General features: G+C 39.1%; 1 protein-coding gene across 27 annotated transcripts in view; it reads right to left on the bottom strand.

Annotated features, from left to right (window-relative positions):
- RIMS2 (regulating synaptic membrane exocytosis 2) overlaps positions 1 to 26822 on the bottom strand; it is a 737938-nt gene that overhangs the window by 208155 nt on the left and 502961 nt on the right. For 17 of the 27 annotated variants that reach the window (XM_074943965.1, XM_074943967.1, XM_074943974.1 and 14 more), the window contains 2 exons: positions 24051 to 24207; positions 20005 to 20121 (listed from right to left, as the gene is read on the bottom strand). In XM_074943965.1, the coding sequence (XP_074800066.1) occupies positions 20005 to 20121; positions 24051 to 24207 (274 nt within the window). Of the gene's footprint in view, positions 1 to 3176; positions 3229 to 3923; positions 3990 to 20004; positions 20122 to 24050; positions 24208 to 26822 lie in introns of those variants that run through there. The other 10 variants (XM_074943973.1, XM_074943969.1, XM_074943978.1 and 7 more) reach the window with 4 other exon arrangements.

Raw genomic sequence — 26822 nt, forward strand, 5'->3', positions numbered from 1 at the left:
CTAAGGGTCCACTGAGCTGTGGCCTCAGCTCTACCATGTATTGGTCGGTAGAGATGCTGTACCCAAGGCAGGCCCTTTCGAAGTTTTCTAAGAAGGCCTCAGTATCATCACCTGCCTTGTAGGTGGGGAACTTTCTGGGATGGGAAGTGGTACCTGGAGAAGGATTGCTAGGGTTTGTTGGTATATTCTGCTGAGCCTTTATCTTCTCTACCTCCTCCACATGCTTCCTCTCTTTTTCCTTCTCCTCCTCCACATGCTTCCTTGCCTCCATTTCCCTCTTGTGGGCAGCCTCCTGTACCTCCTTCTCCAGCCGCATGAGTTCTATCTGTCTTTCATGTTCCCTTTGTTTTTTCTCAGCCTGAAATTTGGCTAATTCCAGCTGTAGTCTAGCCGCAGATTTTGTCATTCTAACCTCTCTGTTTTTAACTAACTTTACACCCGAGGTTTAGAAATAAACAAACAAAACTTGGCTGTAAAATTTTGCTGTGCTGGAATAGAATACCTATTCTCTGATAGTGATTGTCAGCCTACAGAAAAAGACAATTCCCTTGTCTCTGCTCTGGGCCCAAATCAAAGCAAAAACTTCCAACTACTTGGAAACCTGTTTACCCAGCCCAAAGAAAAAACAAGTTTCCTTTTTAAACTTGTGCTCCTTGTAAAAAATCAAAATCCAAAAAAAAAAACCCTGCCACTTTTGTCTCCAGGCAAATGGGTAGAACACCCCTCCTTCTATTTACTTTTAGGGAACAAAAAACTCTGGGTTGGAAGACTGTGAATTTCCCTGCAGGAGTTAAGTACCCTGCCTCCAGGCAAAGAAAACCTGTAATTCACAAAGATAATCCCCTTTTGTCTCTGCTTGGCCACAAAGCAGAGAAAAACAAGCTGCTTTCAGTTTCAGCTGCTTCTGGACTTCCTTTTTTTTTTAAAATCTGTATTTCTAGTTCAAAAAAAAATCTCAACTGGATCTCAAAATGATTTCAGGTTAATCCCACCACTCTGCCACCATGTCAAGGTTCCTCCCCCACTCTGAACTCTAGGGTACAGATGTGGGGACCTGCATGAAAAACCTCCTAAACTTATCTTTACCAGCTTAGGTCAAAACTTCCCCAAGGTACAAAATATTCCACCCTTTTGTCCTTGGATTGGCCGCTACCACCACCAAACAAATACTGGTTACTGGGGAAGAGCTGTTTGGACACGTCTTTCCCCCCAAAATACTTCCCAAAAACCTTGCACCCTACTTCCTGGACAAGGTTTGGTAAAAAGCCTCACCAATTTGCCTAGGTGACTACAGACCCAGACCCTTGGATCTTAAGAACAATGAACAATCCTCCCAACACTTGCACCCTCCCTTTCCTGGGAAATGTTGGATAAAAAGCCTCACCAATTTGCATAGGTGACCACAGACCCAAACCCCTGGATCTGAGAACAATGAAAAAGCATTCAGTTTTCTTACAAGAAGACTTTTAATAAAAATAGAATTAGAAATAAGAAATCCCCCCTATAAAATCAGGATGGTAAATACCTTACAGGGTAATTAGATTCAAAACATAGAGAACCCCTCTAGGCAAAAACCTTAAGTTACAAAAAAAATACACAGACAGAAATAGTTATTCTATTCAGCACAATTCTTTTCTCAGCCATTTAAAGAAATCATAATCTAACACATACCTAGCTAGATTACTTACTAAAAGTTCTAAGGCTTCATTCCTGGTCTATCCCCGGCAAAGACAAAATGTAGACAGACACACAAACCCTTTGTTTCTCTCCCTCCTACCAGCTTTTGAAAGTATCTTGTCTCCTCATTGGTCATTTTGGTCAGGTGCCAGCGAGGTTACCTTTAGCTTCTTAACCCTTTACAGGTGAGAGGAGATTTCCTCTGGCCAGGAGGGATTTTAAAGGGGTTTACCCTTCCCTTTCTATTTATGACAATCTCTGAATCCAGTTCTACAGATACTAAAGGGATTTTATGCTGTTTTAATACAAAACAAAGCTTTAAAAATGCTATGAGGATTTGTCCTTCTGATTGAGTGAGATCAAGATGGCAACCATGAGTGAGTGTAGGAGGAATTTTTCAGTTCCTGCAATGGACAAATGCAGAAGAGCTACATATCAGCTCCTCCTTTAAAGAAATGGCAATATCTACTATTAAGTATACTAAATGAGATTAGAATCTGGCCTTAATAATTTCATAGCATATTGGAGTGATATCTTCATATTGTAGCATTCCCACAAAACCATTCAGACATTTTTCTTACATTTAGTGTTTTGCTGAAAGAACTGCACGCTAATAATCTCTTCCAAATGCAGCACCATACTAGCACTTCTTGTTACTTACTACAAGGTAGTGCAAAATATGCTATGTGAATTTAAAGTGTAATAGTTATTCTCCAGAAAATACATGTCAACACTCTTATTCTGCACAAAGAGTGCCTTTTTTGCAGTTTAGCTTAATCCACTTCCAAATGCACTAGCTATGCCTGGCTATTTCCCCATGTAGACAAGCCTTAGATGTAACTATATTCCACATGGAATATTTTATATTCCCTGATATTGCTAAATAATAAATTAGGTACTATGGGCTAAACTTCTTTCTGCCTCATCTTTGGCATCTATAAAACAGAGTGAATAATGTTCCCTACTACAGATGAGTGTTGTGAAACTAAATTAATTAATGCATGTGAGGTACTCAGAAACTATTGAATGAGAACTTTAGAAATACCTATAACTAAAATGAATGAATAATAAATACATACTTTACAAGTATTAAAAAGAATCTCTGCCAGAATTTTTCAAACAAAGGATTTTCAAGAATTTAACCTTTGTCTCCAATAGAAGCAGAGTTCGGACAGCAGTGAGCACTTTTAAAAATCCCAGCCAAAAATTATGAGCTATTAAAAACCCCTTATATTTATTAATATACTCTGCTTTCTAAATATGACTGTTTCTTTTAGGAAACCGTTCCGTTTTTCTTAGTATTTAAAGATATAAATATACTTCTAGGTAATAAATCTTAGATTAATATATTTGCAAATAATCACAGTATATTGTACAGTATCTTTAATGTATAAATGTACTGCTGAAAAATATACATTGTTTAGTTCTGAACTTGAATGGATTACTGTCTACCTAAGTATAAATGGGAGAATAAATAATATACTGCACACCAATTATACCTCTCAAGATCATAGTAAGCACCCTCAGAATAAGTACGACACATCTTATGGGAACGGAGTAACCTGATTGCATCTTCGCAAAAGAGAGGATACATTGTGTGATCCTTTCTGCCAAAACATAAAGGGTGAACACAATGAAAAGCAACACAAAAATGAGATGAAGACAAACAAACATGAAAAGCAGGAAACTTTCAGCAAATGAGGTAATCATCAGAAATAGAACTCAGCGTATACAAACTGAAATGAGAAACAGAGCACTGGTCAACTTAGAAAAATTACTGGAAATAAGAATATGTAAAATAAATTAACATGCAGGTAAGAATATAAAAATATAATTATCACACTTAGGATTTGTCTGTTGTAACCCTAGAGCGAAAAGGCTTATACAGTTTAAATACTGTATGTGGCAGATATATTTCTATTTAGTGTTTATGTTGACTGATTTTAAATAGTTGTCTTTAATAACTTTATTGGAGAGAGACCACTGCAACTATAAAAATGTAGTTTCATTTTTATGTGGTACCAATTTTCAGACTTTTGGGCCTGAAAAATACATCTTATAAAAATATTATCCTATCCAATTGTCTACCAACTAATAATCCAGACATCAAATTTTTCTAAAAATACATTATTTATTTTGGTACTAAGCACGGTTCTCTGGAATTTTATCTTCTACCACTATACAATGTTGGTACACCCAGGTACATGCAGTTATTCACATAGTATCACACAGAGGAAAATATATACCTGGCATCTCTGTGGTGGTGGTCAAAGGACTGAGTATATCGAGAGCCAGGTAGCGTGAGACAATGACTGAAAGCATGACAGAAACAAAAATACAAATATGAAACAATAAAACAAAGAGGGAATAATTTACATCACACAACAGAAACATGAAGGTCAGACAGCTTGTGGATAGAGCATCCATAAAAATATTGCCTGGAAGTACTGAAATAATTACCAACTTTTAAATCTGAAGTATCAAAACTGGGTAAAATACTTAAACATTTTCAAGGAAAAGTTATTAATATTTTGAGAAAACTAGGTTACTTTCCTGTAATGAAAGTTTTCAGTTTGTTTCTTCCACAGATTACTCCATATAATTGGATCATGCATAGCATGGCTATGTGGGACTTCAGAAGATGATAAAAAATAAGGTGTTTTTTAAAATGTTGATTGTTAAGGCTCTATGTGTAACATGGAAACAAAGCATTCACTATAAATCCAAAGTCCAACGAACCATCTTCCATTTCTCAGGTAGCTTCCACTTAAGAGAATAATGAAGATTCTCATACAAACAGAGATGCTGGAAGCAAATATTTAACTATAAAGGAGACAAGTTCTGAAAATTCCAGTTACAGACCAATAACCCAGTTTTCACTTTCATAACATCCATCCATAGATAGCAAATCTAAGAGGCTAAAAAGCAATACCCACTAGTATATAATGGTATTTCTAGTTAAAGAGAAATGAAAGAGTAGCCCTACCAAAGTAGGTGTGCTAATCTAGATAATATTGTTTTTAAAAGTTGGTCCAAAGACTGTGTGGAAATCTTTTACAAATTATATGACTGGAATCTAATGAACACAGCTTCCAAAAAGGGAGAAGAATCCAAGAAGCATCCAAGCCTTCTAAAATCTTCCTGATTCTAATGCAGCCCAGATCTAGGTCCTGACATTTCTCTTTAGAAAGAGAATCAATGATCAGGATGAAAGATTTCTTCCAAAACTACAATCTGACTGCCATTAAAGTTTGTAGTTCACAATGTGAAGAGTTACATTGACAAAAAAGTAAATCTTTCATTCAAATGATTCCGAGTACTGCAAGATGAGGATTCTGGGCAGAGAACTTTAGCTATGGCTGGCCTTCCCTCTAGCCATAGCTACCTCCACTTCGTACTTCTAATGTGAAGTGTGGGAGGAGTTGGCATGGTCTTTAAAGTAGTTATACTTTTTCTTTATCAACTTAGAAGCAGCTGGTCAAAAATAGGCTGCAAGGACACGGCAACTCTACTTGGTCAGGGATTCCTTGCCCAGGTATCTTTTGGTTGTAGCCTTTGTACATTCCTGTACAAAATTTAACTCAATATCAGCTGCCTTGGATGGCTTCTGCAAAAACTGGAGTAAAGTAGAAACATCCTCTTTGCCATTGCTATGTTGGTGTTTCCCACAGAAAACGTGAATTTAGTATCAGATGAGTCCTGCAGACCAGTGGATCTCAATCTTTTCAAACTACTATACCCCTTTCAGGAGTCTGATTTGTCTTGTGTACCCCCAAGTTTCATCTCACTTAAAAACTACTTGCTTACAAAATCAGGCATAAAAATACAAAAGTGTCACGCACACTATTACTGAAAAATAGCTTACTTTCTCATTTTTACCATATCATTATAAAATGAATCAATCGGAATATAAATATTGTACTTACATTTCAGTGTATAGTATATAGAGCAGTACAAACAAGTCATTGTATGACATTTTAGTTGTACCGACGTTGCTAGTGCTTTTTATGTAGCCTATTGTAAAACTAGGCAGATATCTAGATGAGATACATCTAGATGATGTATCTGCTGGAAGACCTTTGCATACCTCCAGGGGTCCACATACCTGTGATTGAGAACCACTGCCCCAGACCATCAGTCCCAAGCAGCAGCTCTGGTCATCTAATCCTCAGCCTGCCCCCTCCAAACCATCTGGAAGTGTCATCTGGATGGGGAGGCATAGTGTGTCACCAGACCTTTGGAAACTGGCTATGCTGCAGTCTTTGGCATAAGAAGCACTGACATGAAGTCCTGAATTTCCTATCCCAAGAGCACCAACTTTTAAGACACAATCATTAGTCTTGGTGCAAAGAGCACTCTCTTTTCTGAGAGACATCCCTGTAGAGACAGGGAGAGAACAATGCCTTACTGTGGCCATCATGGCAGTCTCACAGAGAACTAGGAGTAGGCACTGACCAGAATCCTCCTCTTCCTCCTCTCTACTTTGAGCACATGGGTGGTAGGAAGGGAAATGCTTCATTCTCAGTACAAAACTGTGGATTCAAGGCCTCCAACAGGGGAATGTCTCTGTCTTATCCAATGAGCTGGGGCCCTACTACTGAGAAGCCAAATGCTTCATGGTGTCTGTAGCTCAGCGTGTTACTCCACCTGGTACTTCAATAAGCAAGTTGCCCACCTGGTCTTATGAGAAGAGAGTGTGGTCTGCATCAGTATAAGTAATACCTTACACTAGACTTACATGAATATCCAATGTGTTCTTCAAAGTGGGTATGAAAACGCTGCTCACATTGGTGGACATCTGCAAGCAAACTTGCCGACCCTACACACCATGGTCAATTCAAAGACAGATGACACACAGAACATGGCTGTCCATCTTGGACACAGTTCTGCTGCACTAACATGATTCAAAGTTTCTTTCTTTCTTTCTTGACATATATTAAAAGGAAAAGTTGAGTGGTGGAAATGAACAACAAAAATCTTTCATACCAAGAATATGTAGTAGGAGTCAATGTTCCAAGAAGCCTACTAAACACAAGGTGCTGGAAAACCATAACTTAGGTGCTAGTAGGTTGATAAAAATAAACGGGTACATTGACACACTAACAGGAAATTGCATTTTTAAACAATTCAAGAAGATGCAAAAGCATGGAGGCTAGTACTGAAACATCTGGGCAGGTGCAGATGCACAGAGGAAAAGCAAATAGTTGAGCAAGCACCAAAATGCTGAGGTGGAAGCTGAAGCACCAAGACACAAATGTTGAAGTGCCACAAAATGCTCTTGACAATTTAGGCAACTGACCAGACTGGCTGGAATCTAGGGAGTCATTTGCAAAGGATACTAGAGAATGTATGGAAGAGCTGGAGCAATGCAGGGGCACAGTGACAGGAAGGTCCTTTGCTGACTCCCAGTCAAGAAGAAACCCACTGGAATGTTCAGAAGGAAGCACTGATGCCCAGCAGGGGATGATGTGCAACAGTAGGGGCATGTCTCATTCTTTCCCTGCTACTGCTGTCTGCAGCAGGAGTAAAACTTCTTTAAGAACTAAAGAAGAACCACTGGTCTTAGGTAAGGTGCTAAGACTCAGGACTGAGAATCCTCACAGATAGTCTGTTTAGAGAAGATAATTTACAGTAGAACTTCAGAGTTACAAACAGCTGAGTTACAAACCGATCAGCCAACCACACACCTCATTTGGAAGCAGAAGTATCCAATCGGACAGCAGCAGAGACAAAAAATAAAAAAGCAAATAAACTACAGTATCGTGGTAACACAGTACTAAAAGTGAAATAAGAAAAAAGATTTGACAAAAAAGATTTGTGCTTCTTTCATTTAAATTAAAATGGTTAAAAGTAGCATTTTCTTCTGCTACTAATTATGAGCAACCTCCATTTCCAAGGTGATCGTAACTCTGAGGTTTTACTGTACTTTCGCATGCTGAAGAGCTGACTTCAGTAATTGCTGACAAAGAATAAGACAGGATGCTTGTAATCATCTTACCCCATTTCGAGGTTATGTATGGGTTATGACATATTGGAGAATTGTCTGAAATCAGCAAGATGAAAATCAATAAAGACAAGTGCAAAATACTGTACTTAAGAAGGAAAAATCACATGTACAAATACAAAAAAGAGAATAACTGCCTAGGCAGTTGTACTGCTGAAAAGGCTCCGGGGGTTATAGTGAATCACAAACTGACAATAAGCCAACAATGTGACTCAGTTACAAGGAAGGCTAATATCATTCTGGGGTGTACTAACAGGAGTGTTACATAAGACAAGGGAGGTAACTGTCCCACTCTACTCAGCAATGGTGAGTCCTCAGTTAAGTACTGTGTCCAGTTCTGGGTGGCCAAGTTTTAGGAAGGATGTGGACAAGTTGGAAAGAGTCCAGAGGATAGATATAAAAGTGATAAAAGGTTTAGAAAACCCAACCTACGAGGAAAGGTTAAAAAATGGCATGTTTAGTCTTGAGAAAAGACTGACTGAACAGACATTCTAGGCTTGAAAGTGACACAGAGAGAGACTGACAATCCTGGAATTTTCTTGACTGGAGGAGAGTGATCAATCAGCAACATGAATAAATATGTTATGCTACCACAATGACCATGGTGAACACATGTTGACACCGTCAGGCTAAGTCTAAAAAAAAATTGGCTTGATTGTATGGCAGCATGACAGCCAAAAATGGTATTTATGAACATTTGGTTAAACTAGTATAAAAATGCACAGAAGTGATGTATTAAATACACTAGTCAACACCTGAAGTCTAATATGCTCACAGATCCTTTACAAATGACTAATGATCACATTTGAAGAATAAATGGTCAGTAAAAAACATTTAAAGAAATTAACTTTGTGAATAACTTGTTTCTAATAAATCTTCCTTAGTTCTACCATAAATAGGCAAGGGTAACTTTAACTGATTCTACTCTTTCGAAGTTTTATACTCTCTTATAAAAATTAAAATACTTAAAAACTGTTTGAGTACAGTCTGAAACATCATACAGCAACTTCACAGATGAATAAAATAAAGATAGAAAAAGAGAAAAAAAGAGATGTGGCTGGCAATGAATAATTAAATACTTGCTGTGGTACATGTTTTGAATTTTAATATTTTTCTCTGGAAAAAAGAACAAAAAATGCAGAATAATTCCTAGGTTTGATTTTAGAGGCATAAAGGATAAGCAAGACAGCAATAACTGTTGTTACATAACAGTCGGGTTGATTTATGGGTAACGTTGAGAAAAAAAAGGAAAAATAGCATTAAATATGGTCATGCCCTCCAGAATCAGTTTAAGCAAACATCCCTTTATGCTTTTTTGCTACAAGATCTTTCCAGTGAGTGCCTGTGTTTTCACTCAGACCAGAGCACTAACTGTTCAGATGTCTATTTCAATTTCTGAAGGCCAGAGTGGATAAAACTCGATTTTTCCAGTTCAGTACCAGTCTTATCAAGGTGACTTTTTTTTTCCAGTAACACTGTTCGGAAGCATGGACAAAGTCATACATCAGGCACTAGTCTTTCATCTCAGGAATCTCATTTTGGCAGTTTTACCTTACTTTGAAACAGGCAATAACCCACATCACAAACTTACTACATATAATATAGTGCAATGCAGCATGATTTGCAAGTCTCAGGAGAGACTCATGACTAACCCTGCATAAAAACTAAACTGTCTTTCACCTCACAGGACTTGGTTTGTCTGCCAGGAGAATGCCACATCATTATATCTTATTTTTATCAAGATGGAGTATACTGCAGGCTACTATCCCATTAGAAAGTGACATGAAATAGATTTTGCAGATTTTCAAAATCATGTTCCCATATCAGTAAAAACATAGTGCGCACTAACATTGTAAAAGCCCACCCTAGACATGCAGGCCAATTTGATCAGAAATACAGAAAAATAAATACCTTTGGAACTGTTTTTTTGTCTAAATATATGTATTTCTCACTTGTTATGTTTCTAATAATTAGTGATTGGGCATTAATCAGACAGACATCCATTGAAGCAGGCCCTTGCAGTACCATAGGATATTTTACACAAATATTTGCCAGGTTCCCATTCTGATAAAGTACAAGGATACAATATGCTATCAGCCACAACGTAAGCTTTAAAAAGTAGATGCTCCTCAGCTATATGAGGTTAGCTGAAATAATGCATGAGATCTTTGTGCTCACTACTTTCTAAACACATATGAATGCATAGTCATCAACCAAAAGAGCTTAGAATCTAAGGCCCCAATCCTGAAAATTACAATTGCTGCATCCATGCAGAGCCCTACCATTGTCTGGCTATGCTGAAAGAATGACAGGAGACATTAGATATGGGTTTAAACTTCATTATTAGACAGATGTTTGGGACTAACCCAGCAGATAAAATGTGTACAGTGCAGGTACAAAATGTATGTCCCTCCAGCAGATTCACTGCCAGGACCTTACCAATTCCAGCCAATTTCCGGGGGGAGGAGAGCTTCCACAGCTCCTATTTATCCAGGTCCCTCCAGCAATTCCCTTGCCGGGAGCTTACCGACCATCCCCCCTTGTAGGAGAGGTTAAGATGGACTATAATGATGGGGGGGTTGGCTCCCTGCTGTACCAATCATAGGAGTCCCCAACTGCCCCCAGCTTGCTCAATTACCAAGCACCTCTCCTTAATTCCTTTTCCAAGCCATTTTTCCGTTCTTTTGTGCCTTAATTTATGGATTACCTGCACTGAACATCCGCTATACACTTAAATAAGGAGTTGTGACATATGGCCTACCGCCCGTAATGCTATGCATGAACAGAGCCCACCTGAACCTGCTGCAAGGAAGGCAAAAAATCCCCTACTGCACCTGGCCAATATGGTGGTAATGGAAAAATTCCTTCCCAGCCCCCCTTAGTGGAGTGGCTACCGTAATGTCCACAGCAGATATAGCTAAACACCTGGAATATTTGTGATCTAATTAGGGAGGGAAGGTGGGTGCTGCCCAGCCTGCTCCAAGTGATGAGGGGAGGGGCCAGGCCCAGACTGACCTTTTTAAACCCCTCTTAGGTGGTGAGTCATCCACCACGCTGACTGCTCTTCCAGCAGTTTTACATCTCCCCTCCTCCCCCAAGCCAGAAAGCATTGCCTTCTTCTCCCGGCCAGCCAGACAAACCCCTCCCTGCTTAAAGTGCAGGGTGGTGAGTTTCAATGGGGCTATGCTTGGGTGCAGTAAATTGCAGGACAGGGCCCTAACAGAAAATTAACAATTAAAATAACTTACAGTGGAGGATGAGACTAAAACACACATGCAGATTTCTCAGGGTGATGGCCAGCATACATCTGAGTGGTTCATGCTCTCAATTTAGCGGTGGGGATGTTTATTACGCAGTCTATCTCCTTCTACCAAGCAATTACTAGTTGGCTCTATCATTAAATGTTAGGCATTCTAATTTTACGGTCACTGATAACTTCTAACTATTTGTAATAGATAGATACACCGGAATGTGTTTCTGATTTTTTTCAGGGCATCATTACATAAATTAAAATGTCTTTTTCCTCACTTGCCACATCACAGTCATCATCTTGACAGTCCTCCTTCTGAGGAAGTCAAGCAGATTACTGGCTTTCTCCAACCCATATAATAAACTGCTGTTAAAACATTATCAATGAAATGTACATAGTAACTTGGAAGGATAATGAAATTCATTGTGCATTGTTCATTTATTAGATGGTTGTGCTTTATACTATTAAAACATGGTATTAGATTAAGGAGAATACAATATTTAAAGGTTTAAAAGTGGTAGCTGTGTTAGTCTGTATCAGCAAAAAGAATGAGGAGTACTTGTGGCACCTTAGAGACTAAGGTCATCAAATTTAATTATAGTTTAACTCTGTCATCAAGACTACATGCCAGTGTGTCTATTAAAATTCAGTAAATCAAAGAAGGAATATTGGCCTTTAATTAAGATATATAAACATGCCTTTTATAATAATTAATGTTTTAAAGGATTAATCATAGAATCATAGAACCACAGGAGGGATCGCAAGCATCATCTAGTCCATTCCTCTGCCAAGATGCAGGATTTGTTGTGTCTAAACCAGCCAAGACAGATGGCTATCCAGCCTATGGTGACCAGATGTCCCGATTTTATAGGGGCAGTCCTGATATTTGGGGATTTTTCTTATATTGGTGCCTATTACCCCCCACACTCTGTCCCAATTTTTCATACTTGCTACCTGGGCACCCTAATTCCAGCCTCCTTTTGAAAACCTCCAGTGAAGGAGCTTCCACAACCTCCGTATGCAGTCTGTTTCATTGTCTTACTGTTCTTACACTTAGGAAGTTTTTCCTGAGATTTAATTTAAATCTGCTATGCTGTAGTTTGAACCCATTGCCTCTTGTCTTGCCTTCTGTGGCAAGAGAGAACAACTTTTCTCCATCTTTCTTATGGCAGCCTTTCAAGTATTTGAAGATCATGATCATGTCCCCCCTTAATTTCCTCTTTTCCAAACTAAACATACTCAGTTCCTTCAGCCTATGCTCATATGGCTTCCATTCCATCCCTTTGATCATTTTCGTTGATCCTTTCCAGTTTCTTACATCTTTTTTATACAGCGGTGACCAAAATTGGACACAGTATTCCAGCTAAGGCCTAACCAGCCCCAAGTAGAGTGGACTATTACCTCCTGTGACTTGCATGCTATTCCTCTGTTAATGCAACCTAAACTGGCATTTGCTTTTTTTGCAACAGCATCACATTGTTGACTCATGTTCAAGTTGTAATAAAATAAATCACATTTCAGTGGTTGAGCACTAAGGATTCAGACTACATCCAGGCAGAAAAAAGTCTATGTCTTCTTTGGTGCTTTGTTGGTATTTTGTTTTTCAGTTCTGAGTATTAATTTTTCAGGGAACATTTACACTGCCATTAGACTTGAAAGTGGTAAGAGAGTCTTGTCTGTGGTGTCAGCTAGGAAGATGTTCCTTCTGCATCACTAACAGTGAAGAATGTCAAAATTACTGCATTTTATGAAAAATATATATGACTTGGTTTCCCTACTCACTTTTGTATTGTGTTCTACTAGGACTGATTGGGTTAATTTCTTCTTTGCGGCAGAGGAATAAGAGATGGATGTTGGTCATGTAGGCATGTCTAGGTAAGTATGAACGAACTACCAAGAACTGTCAACATATGAATGGAGTTACCCTCAGACATACAATAGAAGATCAGGGACCAGACATTAACTTGTAACACCTGGCAGCTGAGGGAGACAAAATATGTGAAAATAATATGACTAGATCTTGAAATAAATGAGTAAGGTGTCAGAAAACTGTTGTAAAAACTCTGCTTCCCAGTGTAGAGAGAGAGATGGCATTCTGGATATTTTGGGCCAGAGTGGCAGGTAGTTCTGCCACCATGGGTGTAGTGGATCCACTACAAAAAGTGAAGGCCTTAGGCCTTGCACTAAAGAGGTATACTCTCTGAGAGTCTGTATAAAAGCCGTACATAAGCTCTCAGTGTGGATCCATGACACAAGCATTCTTATATTCCTTAGGGCTGCCAGTAGCTCCAAGGAGAAAACCACAGTACTATGATGTTCTTGTCTTAGCTTCATGGAATACAGCAAAGAGTATATTATTTTACATTCTCTTAGGAAGTTTTCTGTCCTCAGAACTCTCATCTACATCACTTACAATCTGGGTTGAACGAGATGTGGGAAGTGTTTTAGAAGGTGAGAGATTCTACCAGGCATACTTAAGTATATTTTCTTTATCTCTGATTCAGGAAGTGAAAGATGACAGTTCTGGGGAAGTGGTCTTGAGAGGTGTTTTGTAGATTTTGGGTGAAGTCTTTAAATATGCATTTTAATATGGCCAAATGTAAAACTATATATTTAGGAACAAAGAACGTAGTCCATACTTACAGGATGGGGGACTCTATCCTGGAAAGCAGTTACTCTGAATAAGATTTGGGGGTCATGCTGGATAAGCAGCTGAACATGTGATCCCAGTGTGATGCTGTATCCAAAAGAGCTAATGCAATCTTGGGATATATAAACAGGGGAATCTTGAGTAGGAATAGAAAAGTTATTTTATATTTGTATTTGGCACTAATGTGTTTGCTGCTGGAATATTGTGTCCTGTTCTTGTGCCCACAATTCAGTAAGGATGTTGATAAATTGAAGATGGTTCAGAGAAGAGCGGTGAGAATTACTAAACGTTTAGAAAACATGATTTATAGTGATAGACTCAAAGAGCTCAATCTATCTAGCTTAACAAAGAGAAGGTAAAGAGGTGACTTGATTACAGTCTATAAGTATCTACATGGAAAACCAATAATCAGCTCTTCAGTCTGGCAGAGAAAGGTACAACATGACCCAATGGCTGGAGGTGGAAGCTAGACAAATTCAGACTGGAAATAAGGCTTAAGTTATAAATGGTGAGAGTAATTAATCACTGGAACAATTTATCAAAGGTTGAGGGGGATTCTCCATCACTGACCATTTTTAACTTTACATTTGGATGTTTTTCTAAAAGATATGCTCTAGAACAGAGGTGCGCAAACTACGGCCCGTGGGACCGTCCTGCCTGCCTCTTGAGCTCCCAGTCGGGGAGGCTAGCCAGCTCCCGGCTCCTCCCCTGTTGTCCCCCCTCCCCTGCAGCCACGTGGGCAGTGCTCTGGGCAGTGGGGTAGCACGCTCCTGCCAAGCAGAGCAGCAGCATGTGTAGCTCTGGCCGGGCGGAGTGGCTGCCAGAAATGCTGCTCTGAGCGGCATGGTAAGGGGCCAGGGCCTGGGGTTGGATAAAGGGTGGGGGTTCCCAGGTGGCAGTCAGGGGACAGGGGGCAGTTGGATGGGGCGGAGGTTCTGCCAGGGGGGGCGGTCAGGGGACAGGGAACAGGGGGGGTTGGATAGGCATGGGGTCCCGGGGGGCCTGTCAGGGGGAGGGGGTGTGATGGGGTCGGGGGACTGGAAGCAGGGGGGGTGGATAGGGGGTGGGGTCCCGGGGGGGGCAGTTAGAGGTGGGGAGTCCCGGGAAGGGGCGGTTAGGGGACAAGGCGCAGGGGAGGTTGGATGGGTCGGGAGTTCAGAGGGAGGCAGTCAAGGGACGAGAAGTGGGGGGGGGTGGATGGGGGTGGGGCCAGGCTGTCTGGGGAGGCACAGCCTTCCCTACCCAGCCCTCCATACAGTTTTGCCACCCCAGTGTGGCCCTCGGGCCAAAAAGTTTGCCCACCCCTGCTCTAAAACATCAGTTCTCAAACTATGGGGCAGGCCTCCCAAAGGGGGCGTGGAAATGTGTCAAGGGAGGTGCGATGTTTTTGACGTGAACTATGACTGTATAGATCATTGTTGCAACCAGGATCCTATGGTTGCACCAGGTCTTGTACAGAGGAGGTCAAGTGGGGTATCTATGGAAAGATTGTAGTTTGCTTGTTATGATTATGCTGTCTGTATGTGTGTATCATTTTTGTATTTGAAGTTATGAATATTGCCTATGTACTTGTATCGCAATGTGTTTGATTCTAAGTAGCCTCAGTGAAGCATTTGGTCAGCTTCTTGAGAAAGGACTATTCTCAGTAAGTGCCCAGTCAAGAAACACTTAACTGACAATGGACTTTGAGAGATGCCAATCCACATTTGAGCTCTTCTGGGAACGTTCAAACTAACATGTAAACAATGGTGTCGGCCTGAAAAAAGCTGAATCATTCATGGACATGGGACTTGCCCAGGTGGCTACAAACTCCATCTTGTTGCTGTGATTTTGCACAGGAGAACAAAGGGGTTTCCGTCCACAAGAGAAAGAATATAAAAGGCCCAGGAAACCCCTCCATTTTGTCTTCAGCTGGCTCAAGAGATGGCCTCTCCACCCCCAAGAGATGCCTGAAAGAAACTCTAACAAAGGTCAGTAACTATGGGGCAGTGAGTGATTCATAGAATCATAGAATAATAGAATATCAGTGTTGGAAAGGACCTCAGGAGGTCATCTAGTCCAACCCCCTGCTCAAAGCAGGACCAATCCCCAACTAAATCATCCCAGCCAGGGCTTTGTCAAGCCTGACCTTAAAAACTTTGAAAGAAGGAGATTCCACCACCTACCTAGGTAACACATTCCAGTGCTTCACCACCCTCCTAGTGAAAAAGTTTTTCCTAATATCAAACCTAAACCTCCCCCACTGCAACTTGAGACCATTGATTGCTGGACCCAGACTAGGAAGGAGTCCAGTCTGTGAAAGAAGCTTATTGGAACATCTCTGAGAGTGAGATTTTATCTATAATCAGTTTCTTAATGTTTTAGGCTTAGACTTGCATGTTTTGTTTTATTTTGCTTGGTAACTTACTTTGTTCTGTCTGCTATTACTTGGAACCACTTAAATCCTACTTTTTATGTTTCAAAATATATGGTCATCTCATGCTCTGGGGGTCTCTAAACCTATGACTGCTAGAAGCTGGACTGCATGACATGGGATGGATCACTCGATAAATTGCCCTGTTCTTTTCACTCCCACGGAAGCATCTGGCACCAGCATCTAGGCTAGATGGACCATTGGTTTGACACAGTATGGACTTTCTTATGTTCTTAATACACTGTATTTCATATGATTTTTTTAACTGCTCAGCCTGGGCTAAAAAACATTCCAATTCATGTTTTCCTTCCAATCAGTAAGTCAGCTTGTCTTATACAGTGACAGAAAGGATGTGGACAAATTGGAGAGTCCAGTGGAGGGCAACAAAAATGATTAGGGGCACATGATTTATGAGGAGAGGCTGAGGGAACTGGGCTTATTTAATCTGCAGAAAAGAAGAGTGAGGGGGGGGGATTTGATAGCAGCCTTCAACTACCTGAAGGGAGGTACAAAGAGGATGGAGCTCAGTGGTGGCAGATGACAGAACAAGGAGCAGTAGTCTCAAATTGCACTGGGGCAGTCTAGGTTGGCTATTAGGAAAAACTATTTCACTAGGAGGGTGGTGAAGCACTGGAATCGGTTACCTAGGGAGGTGGCGGAATCTCCATCCTTAGAGGTTTTTAAGGCCTGGCTTGACAATGCCCTGGCTGGGATGGTTTAGTTGGGGTTGGTCCTGGTTTGAGCAGGGGGTTGGACTAGATCACCTCCTTAGGTCTCTTCCAACTCTAATCTTCTATGATTCTATGACAGTAGCAGTGTAGCCCCTTAATGTCAGATATGCTAGCTCAACTCTAAGATGAACCAGAAAATGAGCAAGCCACATGGAGGGAAGAGTGTTCACACCCACAGTTTAGCCAGGTAATGAAGAGTAGCTTGAGATGGGGAGACGAACTTATGCAGATGAATCCCATTTCCCAAGCAGTCCTAAACAGACCACAATCCCCACAGATCTATGCAGGTAAATGCAGCCCTACGCATTCATATTTTTTCAAAACAATAGTAGTGCAAAGTATGCGTTTAGCTATTTACAGTTATATGTGAGACAAACTCAGGACAATTTTGGCATCAAGAAGAAAGGTTATAACTGTACAAAAATATAGCAATTTTCCTTCCTCTGAACTTTACCCTACTACTCAGCATGGTCAGGAGCTGATCACACTCATGAATTCTATGAGGGACTTTGAAACAGACACTTCCCTGCTATATCTGGCAAAGTTGTATATTATTCAAAAGTAAATAAGCATTTCCAGCAGGAGTAGTGCAATACCAAGAAAGTAAGAAATCAGATCCAGGAATGAAATCCTGGCTCCTCTGAAGTCAGTGGGAGTTTTGCCACTGACTTCAGTGGAACCAAGATTTCACCCCAGGAATTTAGTGTGAACAGATAAAGACGATAGGAGACAAGGAGAACATCTGAAATATGTTCAATACTATTGTTTTGATTCTTTAATTACCTTCCCATTCACATTCCTGCTGCTAGGTATGCAAAAGAATATAAACTGTGAAAGGTTTTGGACTATTCTTTTTCTTCCCCTATATAATAGCTCACAGCCAATAATACTTTAGAGAATGTATTTCACAACAGAAACTTCAATGGTTGAAAGTTTGGGTTATACTGCTAACAACACATGCTGGGATACATTTATGGTTGGTTGGTTTGTTTTTAAATACAGAACAGTATATAAAGTATTTGTTTGGAGAGGGAAAAAACAAGAAAAATAATTCTTCAAGTATTGCCACATATGAAAGTTCAAGAAAGTCATAAAAATAAGCATAAAATAAAAAAATCATTAATCTTCAACCTTACAGATCTAATGAGCCACTCTGTCAGCTACTGAAGTTCCAGAGTGCCATAAACTAAGAAACATCATCCTGGGTATCTACTGCCATGTTTGCATCGTGATATTGCATGATCACAGTACAGAGTACCATTGTACTGATACAACACTATACTACTGCTGCAAACATCCCAGTGCAGTACCAAAACATAGTATCACAACGCGTGTATTTTTCTGATACACTTGTTAACAAAATGTCCATTTTCTAATTAATGCTCCCCCACACAAACTTGATTGGAGCAGGATGTATTTGCTTGAAGTGATGAGGAGGGATTCTAGTGGTTCTGTTCAGCACTCCCTGCACTGTTGTGTGTGCGTGGATGTTTGTACAGTAGCAAGGAGAGCAGTCTGCCTGAGATCAAACTCAAGCATGAAAACAGTTTCTATAAGACCTATATGTGGTGCTTCAAAGAGCCAGAGCTTCATGACTATTGATTATATAACAACACCCAAGAGCACTCTGGGTGTTCTCCCCCCATTTCAAAAAAAGACATTTATCAGTTACAATCCTGAGTTAATTGCTTTAGGACATCAAAATTAAACAAACTGGCCTCAACACCCAGCTAAGTTATGTTTCTCCTGGCGATGGCATAATTACAAAACCCAGGCAAAGATTCCAATACAAGAAATCTGTTAAGATATATACACAACCTATGTATATTTCTAACAAATACAGTTAGAAATCTAGAACAAAAAAATTTGTTTGCTTTTCAGTATTTCACTTTTATGCATTTGCTCTGTTTTGTCAAAAATTTTCTGATACACATTTTTTCCTAATATTTTTACATGGATTATATATAAAATAACTACGATTGCAATTTGCCTGGGGATTGTGTGCCTCACGTTTATGGACCATAGCATTAATGCCCTTTACGAACACAATGGTCTTTTCTGTTCAATATACTTACGATAAGATAACTTGGTTTCCTAAATTCTTAATTGTATTATAGTTAACAACTTCAGTTATGTAATTTTGATGTCACTTATTAGATAATCCGTCTTTACTAATAATCTGCAAAAATATTAATTTGGCATACAGCAACTACATAAATGCCCACAACGTATGATAAGTGAAGATGGGAAAATATATCTGTATTGCTCATTGGTACCTGAAAAAAACAAATTCTACAGTATTTAGCAATATTGCCTGTATAATTGTGATGGGTATATTGCCATCTTGATGCACAAAACGTAGTCAAGCGCAGGAGTATTTTAAAACTAAGGGAGACAAATGCTTTCTCTTTTTGTTTTATGACCCAAAGTCGTGGTGGCAAGCACCTCGTCCTTTTTTCTTTTTTTTTTAACTGAAGGCAGAAGATACCTCAGGTAATATAGCAAAATGAGCTACACTAGCCAACTATAAACTGTATCTCACTTCTAATTCATTAAAATTCAGATAGGTTGATATGTCTATGCTCATGATTTATGAAGCCCTGTTCGGCAGAAATCTTTCTGTCATGGTGAGATGTGCATTCTAAACACACAAGGCCCAATTCTGATCTCAAAGAATGGCAAAGCAGTTTATTTTAAGGGTAAATGGCTCATAAAGTTAAGAACAGGTAAGAACTGTGCCATATTCTACTTTTGCTATATGCATGCTACTCCCACTGTACCCAATGGGAGTTTTGCACAAACACTGAGTACAAAATGTGGACTTTTATGTAATTTTCATACAGCAGTGAAAATTATCAACTAAGAATACTGCTACATATTTTTCAACATATTCACCAGTCTGGAGACCTTACAAACACAGTAAACAACAAACATTGTTTAAAAAATTGAAAATAGTCAAAATCAAATCAAATACACAGAGAATCAGTCTTGCTGCTAGTGTAACAGATACACCTCAAAGATTTTTTTGTTTTCTTTCTTTTGAAGAGGATACAAGATGGCAGTTCAGGCAGCCCTGTACACACTGTGAATTTTAAACATTAAACCACTAAAAAGAACAGCAGAGTTATCATCATCTACGGAATTCTGAGGCTATGTAGGTTTCTGTGGGTTTTTTGTTTACTTTAGTGACCTGAATTTAGGGTTAATACATCACACTGATATAATTCACTTGTGATGACTGTAGACTAAAGGTGTTTCTAATTCCTATATGATTTTTACCTCTCTCTGTCTGGGGAGTAGTGGTCATCTATTGCACGATGTCTATCCATTCGGTTCATGGTATTATAATGTGCAGGAGTAGATCGAGTCCCTCGAGGTCCCTGTTCCACATTCCTACTGAGGACATAAAAGCCATCAAAGTCTTAGGGTGAGTAGTGCACCATGTCCTTATACTGATTTGTAAAATTAGTTCTGTTAATGAAAATGTCAGCTATAAAAAAAGCTTTAAGAGGTTTATCTTTCACATACTTGTACTGTTACATAATTATAAATCTCATGGTGAATTGTTGATGTAGTGGCTATCTTTATTTCAAAGAGAAAAGGCACCACCTTCATGCCACAGATACTGTGACTTTAGCACAGGAGGGAATCTGAGCCATTGTACTTATAGAGTGATGCATTGTAGCAGAAGTCTGCTTTCTAACTGAGGGATTATTGTAGAGAACTAGAATGTTCCAGGGTCCATCAAATACAGGGCTGGTGTTTTGCCATATTAGGTAGAGGCAATCTACTATGGAGTGAAATGAGGACTACTAAGGGAAAATTCAGCCTGCCAAGCAAATTATCACCTGTACAAATCACTAGATATCAGTTTTGCAATGAAGCAGCAGCACAATAATTTGCATAATTTAGGAGTTTAAAGGAAGAAGATTTATTTTAATCAAACATTTTCTATATTCCAGTAGCAACAAGTAATTATTATAGTGGGTGAAATCCTGGCTACACTGAAGTTTTACCACTGACTTCAGTGGGGCCAAACTTTCACCTATATTTTATTCAACATAAACTTTGATAACCATTGGTATTCAATGACCCCCCTTTGCCTGCAGAACCATAGAACAAAGCAATCATAAGTACGAAGAAAGGAAGGTAGTACTATCAACTGCAAAGTTTGTCAGGTAAATACAATATTTTCACTTGTATGTTCACAGAGTTTATTAGGAAAGATATTTAAAGACTATCATGCAATGAAGGAAATGCATATATTTATTACAATTGTGTTATAATTTTAATGATGCAAACAAGATCAATCAGAATAATAAAGTATTTCCATATTCTTGGCATTTATGGTCCATACTATGAAATCATGATGTATGCAGTGACAGAAATCTTCATAGAAGTTGTATATACATTAAACATTTATTCAAGTATATTTTTTTTACATACGCATGTGTGCATTCATGCACACGTAAATACATATGTGCATACAAAATTATGTTAACAAAATGATAAGGTTATAAAGTCAAACACTCAAATGTTAGGAAGTGCCAGAATTAAGGCTTCCTTGTATTACTCCTGGGAGAATTCTGTGCCAAAAAATTAAAAATTCTGCGACAAACAAAAAAATTTGTCACACAATATTTTACAATTCTGCAAAATTCTGCATATTTTCTTTGTCAAAATAACACTATATAGTCACATTTAAATAAATTACAAAAATAATTGAAACTAACTACAATACAATGGATGGAGAATGGGAGTAGGGAGCATTGGAGGAAATCCCCAACCCCCCACTGTCTAATAGTAATGTAGCTAGTATTGACCCTTTACATCTAGTTATTAGTTAACAAATACATACAGTCATATGCTCAGTGTTACATCATAGGCAACTAAAGAGCAAGTGAGGGCTAGGGACTCAAACTCATAATTTATATTGGCTACTGACCATCTCTAGAAAGGTCAGTAGCAAACAGCTCATGGAGCCCATTTTGATAGGAAATTTTTTCAGTCCAAAAATTTAGACCAGTTCTAATACCTAAAACATCATAAGCATTTATAAAGCCAAACTGTCCTTTACAATAAGGCTCCTTTACACCACTCTGGCAAGGTAAAGGAGCCTTAAAATGTTTACACCTGTGTTATACTCCTGGGGAAATTCACTAAAAACAATGGAAACAATTTACTAAGCAGGCAGGCTGCTACATTCTGCTCTGCCTGAGGGGACAGAGCCTGCTCCACAACTACCTCCTCAGAAACACCCCAAAGCCCTGTCCCCTCCCTGCCGAGCGTGCTGCAATAGTGAGCGAGAGGGATGGAGTGTCTCTCTCTCACTTGCACAACTGTGCAGCCCCACTCCCGATGGTGATTTACATCTCTACCAGCTGCTCCAAGTGCCCAAATTGACCTGCCTGCACTGCCGGGGAGGGGCACATGACCGCTTTTGCAACTTCCCTTTGCTTCCCCATCAGAAGACATTTTTCTGCGGGGAAACAAAGAAATCCGTGGGGCCATGAATTCTGAGCACATGCAGTGATGCAGAATTCTCCTCGGGGTATGGTATGTATGAATTATGATAACCTAACTCAGCATCACATAGAAAGCCTGTGGCAGAGCCAGGAATAGAACCCAGTTCTCTCCTGTGTCCCAGTCCAGGGCCGCAAACATGAGAAAACATCCTTTCTCTTCTTGCAGTCTTCTTTCTCATTAACTGTTCATCCTGTGCACTGAATAAGGCACAAATAGTACGAGAGCACATAATTAAAGACAGTATACTAATGCCATGCAAGGGGACTGAAGAAGGTTGTATAGGTAACCTTAATTCTGGCATTTCCTAAGTTTTGAGTGCTTGAGACTGTCACCTTAATGTTATTTTAACATTTTAAAAAATGGTATTTCCTAGATATACTAAACGCAAACTGAAAAAAAAATCCTATCTTGCTAAATTATTTTCTAATCGTGTCATATGTTCATAGATTTTAAGGCCAGAAGATACCATTGTGATCATCTTACCTGACTTCTGACATAACACAGGCCATATGACTTTCCCGTATTAATCCCTGCTTCAAGTTCAATAGCTATGCTTGACCTAGAACATATCTTTTAGAAAAATATCCAATCTTGATTTAAGTAAATGAGATCAGAATAAGCCCCTCTGTGTGTTCTATTTAGCTACTTCCTAAGTAGGTTTTTATTTATAGAAGGGTTGTATTTATTTATTTTACTGGATTTTTAGGTAGGAACCTATCATCAGTTACCTGTATGTGATGAATTATGATAATGTGTGTGATGTTACCTGTGCATAAGTAATAAAAATTAATAAAAATATGTTGTTACTGAGAAAATAGCACATGAGTGAGTAAGTAAGTAAGTAAGTAAATAAATAAATAATAGGACCAATAAGTTAACAGTTTAATCTAAAAAAAGAACAAAAGGGAAAACAAAAGAGAGAGAGACAGAGAGAGAGAAGCAAAATTGTTATGGAAGAGCATGCAGACATGTACTTGATTCAGAATATTTGACACTGTGCACTCAAAGTTTAATAGGCAATATTAACATTATGGCCGGATCGTGAGCTGGTATTAAATCAGTGCAACTGCACTGATTTCAGTGTAGCTACCCTGAATTACAGCAGCTGAGGACCTACCCCTCGAAAGTGACACTAAACACCAAGAAGAAACCCGTTCTACTCTATATTTCTATTTTTGCATCCTCTTGAAGAAAAACATTTCCACGAGGGCAATGTCTGTCCATGCTTAACAAGATTGTTCATAAATAGTATTTTCAGTCCTGTAGTAATCATTATCTTATGTAGTTGGGGTGTAAGGAAGATGTCCTGATCTTTGTTTCACAGGATCAGAGGCTGCTTGAGGAAAAGGAGGTATATTCTTTTCTATATAAAAAGTTGTTGCTTCCAAAACGTGTTTAAAAATGTACTCATGTACAGAATCTTTGGATTTCCCAAGGCTTGGTCATTTACAGACATAGTGGTAGAAAACAGCCATTGACAAACTGATTAAAAACAAAAACAAGAACACCACATATCATAATACCTTTAACCTTGTAAATCTCTCTTTAGAAGAATGGGGATAAAAATTTCTATTGCTTTTGTGTCAGACTGATGCAAAAAAAGTGAAGGAATAATTTACACATGGCTATATTATTAAAAACTCATTTTTCATTATTTCATAAAGAGCAAACCAATTACTCTGTGTTTCTACCATTCACTAATTTTTCTTGGGGTCATAGTTATTTCAGACATCCTCATGGATTTCAACAGCACTTAATTTCATACCCTCACAGGCACTGAATCCATATAAGTGATTTACCTTTGTGGAGGAGGGACACTGGGAGACCAAGATCTAGTCCGTCCTATACTATCTGTATGGTGAGAGGACCCTGATCGAGAGCAGTGATTGGATGACATCACTTGTTCTGGCACTGATAACGTTGAGCTCTGAAGATCTCTTCCATTATGTCGGTAATCTAAAGAAAATACAAAAGATGAGCAAAACTAAAATCACATTTGGGTTTGTTTGTTTGTTTATTTTCTATTTTATTAAGTATGTAGCACTTGTTAAAGATGCCATAAAACATGAAGAATAGGGCAATGTTGTTTTGACTGTTGACAGACTTATGTCTGTTTTCAAATGCATATAACATAAAATATGTGTATAGATATGTTTCCTACATTTATGACTAGCACTTAAATTGCCATGTATCCAAACAGTAATTTAGAGTAAAAAGATCTGTGAAGAGTATGATACATTAATTACATTCATTTAAAATATATTTTATTAGAACAATAAGATATACAAAATTAGTTAATGCAATTTCTAACAAATGGTGTAATGTCATGATCCATCACTTTCCATAATTCAAAATCCTTCAAAAATTGGTGATCCTAAAATAAAAGTAAAGTTCTGCTTTTACAGATGGGGGGCAGATGGGGAGGCAGATGGGGAGGTTTGGGAACTCCTACTTCAGAAACAGGTAGAGCAGCACTGACATACTGAAATGGGATTCCACTCTTGGGATCAAATTTAAGCAATAGTGATTGCTTTGTAAATGTATATAAGAAGGAAAATGTGGATGTCCTGAAGTTAACATCCTTGATGTTTAGATAGTATGACTCATGAAAAGTCTTAACAGAAAACCTACCAAGTTATAGAAGTACAAAATGCAATCAGATGGCAAAATGCAAACAAATGGTCCTTTTTATGACAGCTGTACCCATTGTACAGACATCAACAGAAAGAAATGGAATCAAAGGGGAAAAAAGAGATGGACAGACTTTTAAGATATTTCATATACACAAAGTAGAAACTCATTTAATATCAAGTTTATGGAGAAGAGACTCAGCAGGATGAGCATATGAATATGAGATAAATGTTGGTAGGATGATAGACTCATTTAGGTGGAAATATATCTCCAGCTTTGGAAGGAATTGCAGATAAGTAAATACCACCATTTTGTCCATGGAATTGGTTTTTCATCCAGAAGAAGGTAGTTAAACAGTTTGGTGAGGGGTTCCTTAAAGGGGTCCACAATGGCCTGATGGCACAACACTGAAAAATGTTGCCACTTAAAGTTATAAATCCTTCTGGCAGACAGCTGAGATAGCAGGAGGACTTGAGACAGAACACCTATGGAACTCTACCCTGTCAAGAACCAAACTTTTCAAAGTTAGGGTTCTCAGCATAGGAGAGAGCAAGACAGTCTGGTTCTGAGCAATTATCTGTGGGAACAGTCACTGCTAGCTGCAACAATGTGGAGAATCGTACAAGTCTGAGCCTATATCGGACTACTAGGATACTCAAACCCTTACATCTAAGCTTGTCAGGACCTTTGCTAACAGAAAGGTACCGACAGAGAGGCATGCAGGCACCACCATCACCAGTGATGTCCTTTAATAGTCTGGTCTCTTCCTGGCATCATGAGCAGAAGAGTAGTAGTTTCTTGTTTAGGTAAAAGGGAAAGAGATTCATAGCTGTTGTCCCTGAAAGCCTTGCTGGATGTCTCTAGGCACACTTGAATCTAGTCAGTGTGTACAACGGCATGCAAGGTAGTGTCTTCTGCTTCTGTCTTCACCTCTCATGGGGAGAAAAACGGGGTGATCCCAGAGACAGCAGAGTGACCTCATGTTCCTTTGCATTCTGTAGAGATGTTCCACTAATTCTGAAGTTACCCTTTCCAGTGAATGGAAGATCTTGAAGCTTTGTGGACCCCCATGTGGAATTCAGATACCTACAGAAAGCAGACCTTCAGGTATTCACTCTTCAGCCAATAATTCTTGGCAATGTACCATATACATCAAAGGCTGTCTGCACCTTATACTGGGTCAGGTCCATAACTTCATGCACAAAATTGATAATCTATCCTGGCATTCCCTGCTTGGAGAAGAAATTCAACTAAAGCATGAGCATTCATCCACACCCAAATTTTCTCTCTGGCCTTATAGACTGCAGTCCATAAGAGAGTAGCCACAAAACAGTAGATCCACTTCCAAAAGGACTGCAGCATTGAAACTCTGTTCTGGGGTCCAGTTTCATGGATTCGGATGGTTTTCTGTTAGCCACAGCAGGTCTCTGTCATGTCTTCATTAACTCACCAGGAATAGGACACTGCCATATTATTCCAATGTGCTCCTAGTCCAGGTACTTCTCAGTCTTGGCCCTTGGTAACAAACTAAACCAAACCCAACTGACTTAGAGTCATGGTTCCAATGAAGCAAGACCTCGTCAAGCAAATCTAGTACCCATATACATCATGCTTGACTCCAAAACAAAGGATGCAGCAATCATGTTAATCTGCAAGCAACTTCTTCCTGCTACATACACACTTCTTCAATTCTTAAGATTCTTTCTTTCCTCCTTTGTGTGGATCAAGGGAGAGAGATGCCATCCTGTAAAAGAAAACAGTATAAATACTAGCTGCTTTTATTGACAAAGATGTATCAACGCAAAAAACACCAAAACACTCAGTGTAGCAGATGTCCAACAGGATGCTCATAGAATGCGTCAAGAGATACAAGCCTTAAAATGTTGAGAGTTGACGGACATATCTATGTGTGGAAGACCACTGGAGCAAAGTCTTGACAT

The sequence above is a fragment of the Natator depressus genome, chromosome 2 (genome assembly GCF_965152275.1).
Source record: "Natator depressus isolate rNatDep1 chromosome 2, rNatDep2.hap1, whole genome shotgun sequence".
Classification (NCBI taxonomy): domain Eukaryota; kingdom Metazoa; phylum Chordata; order Testudines; family Cheloniidae; genus Natator; species Natator depressus.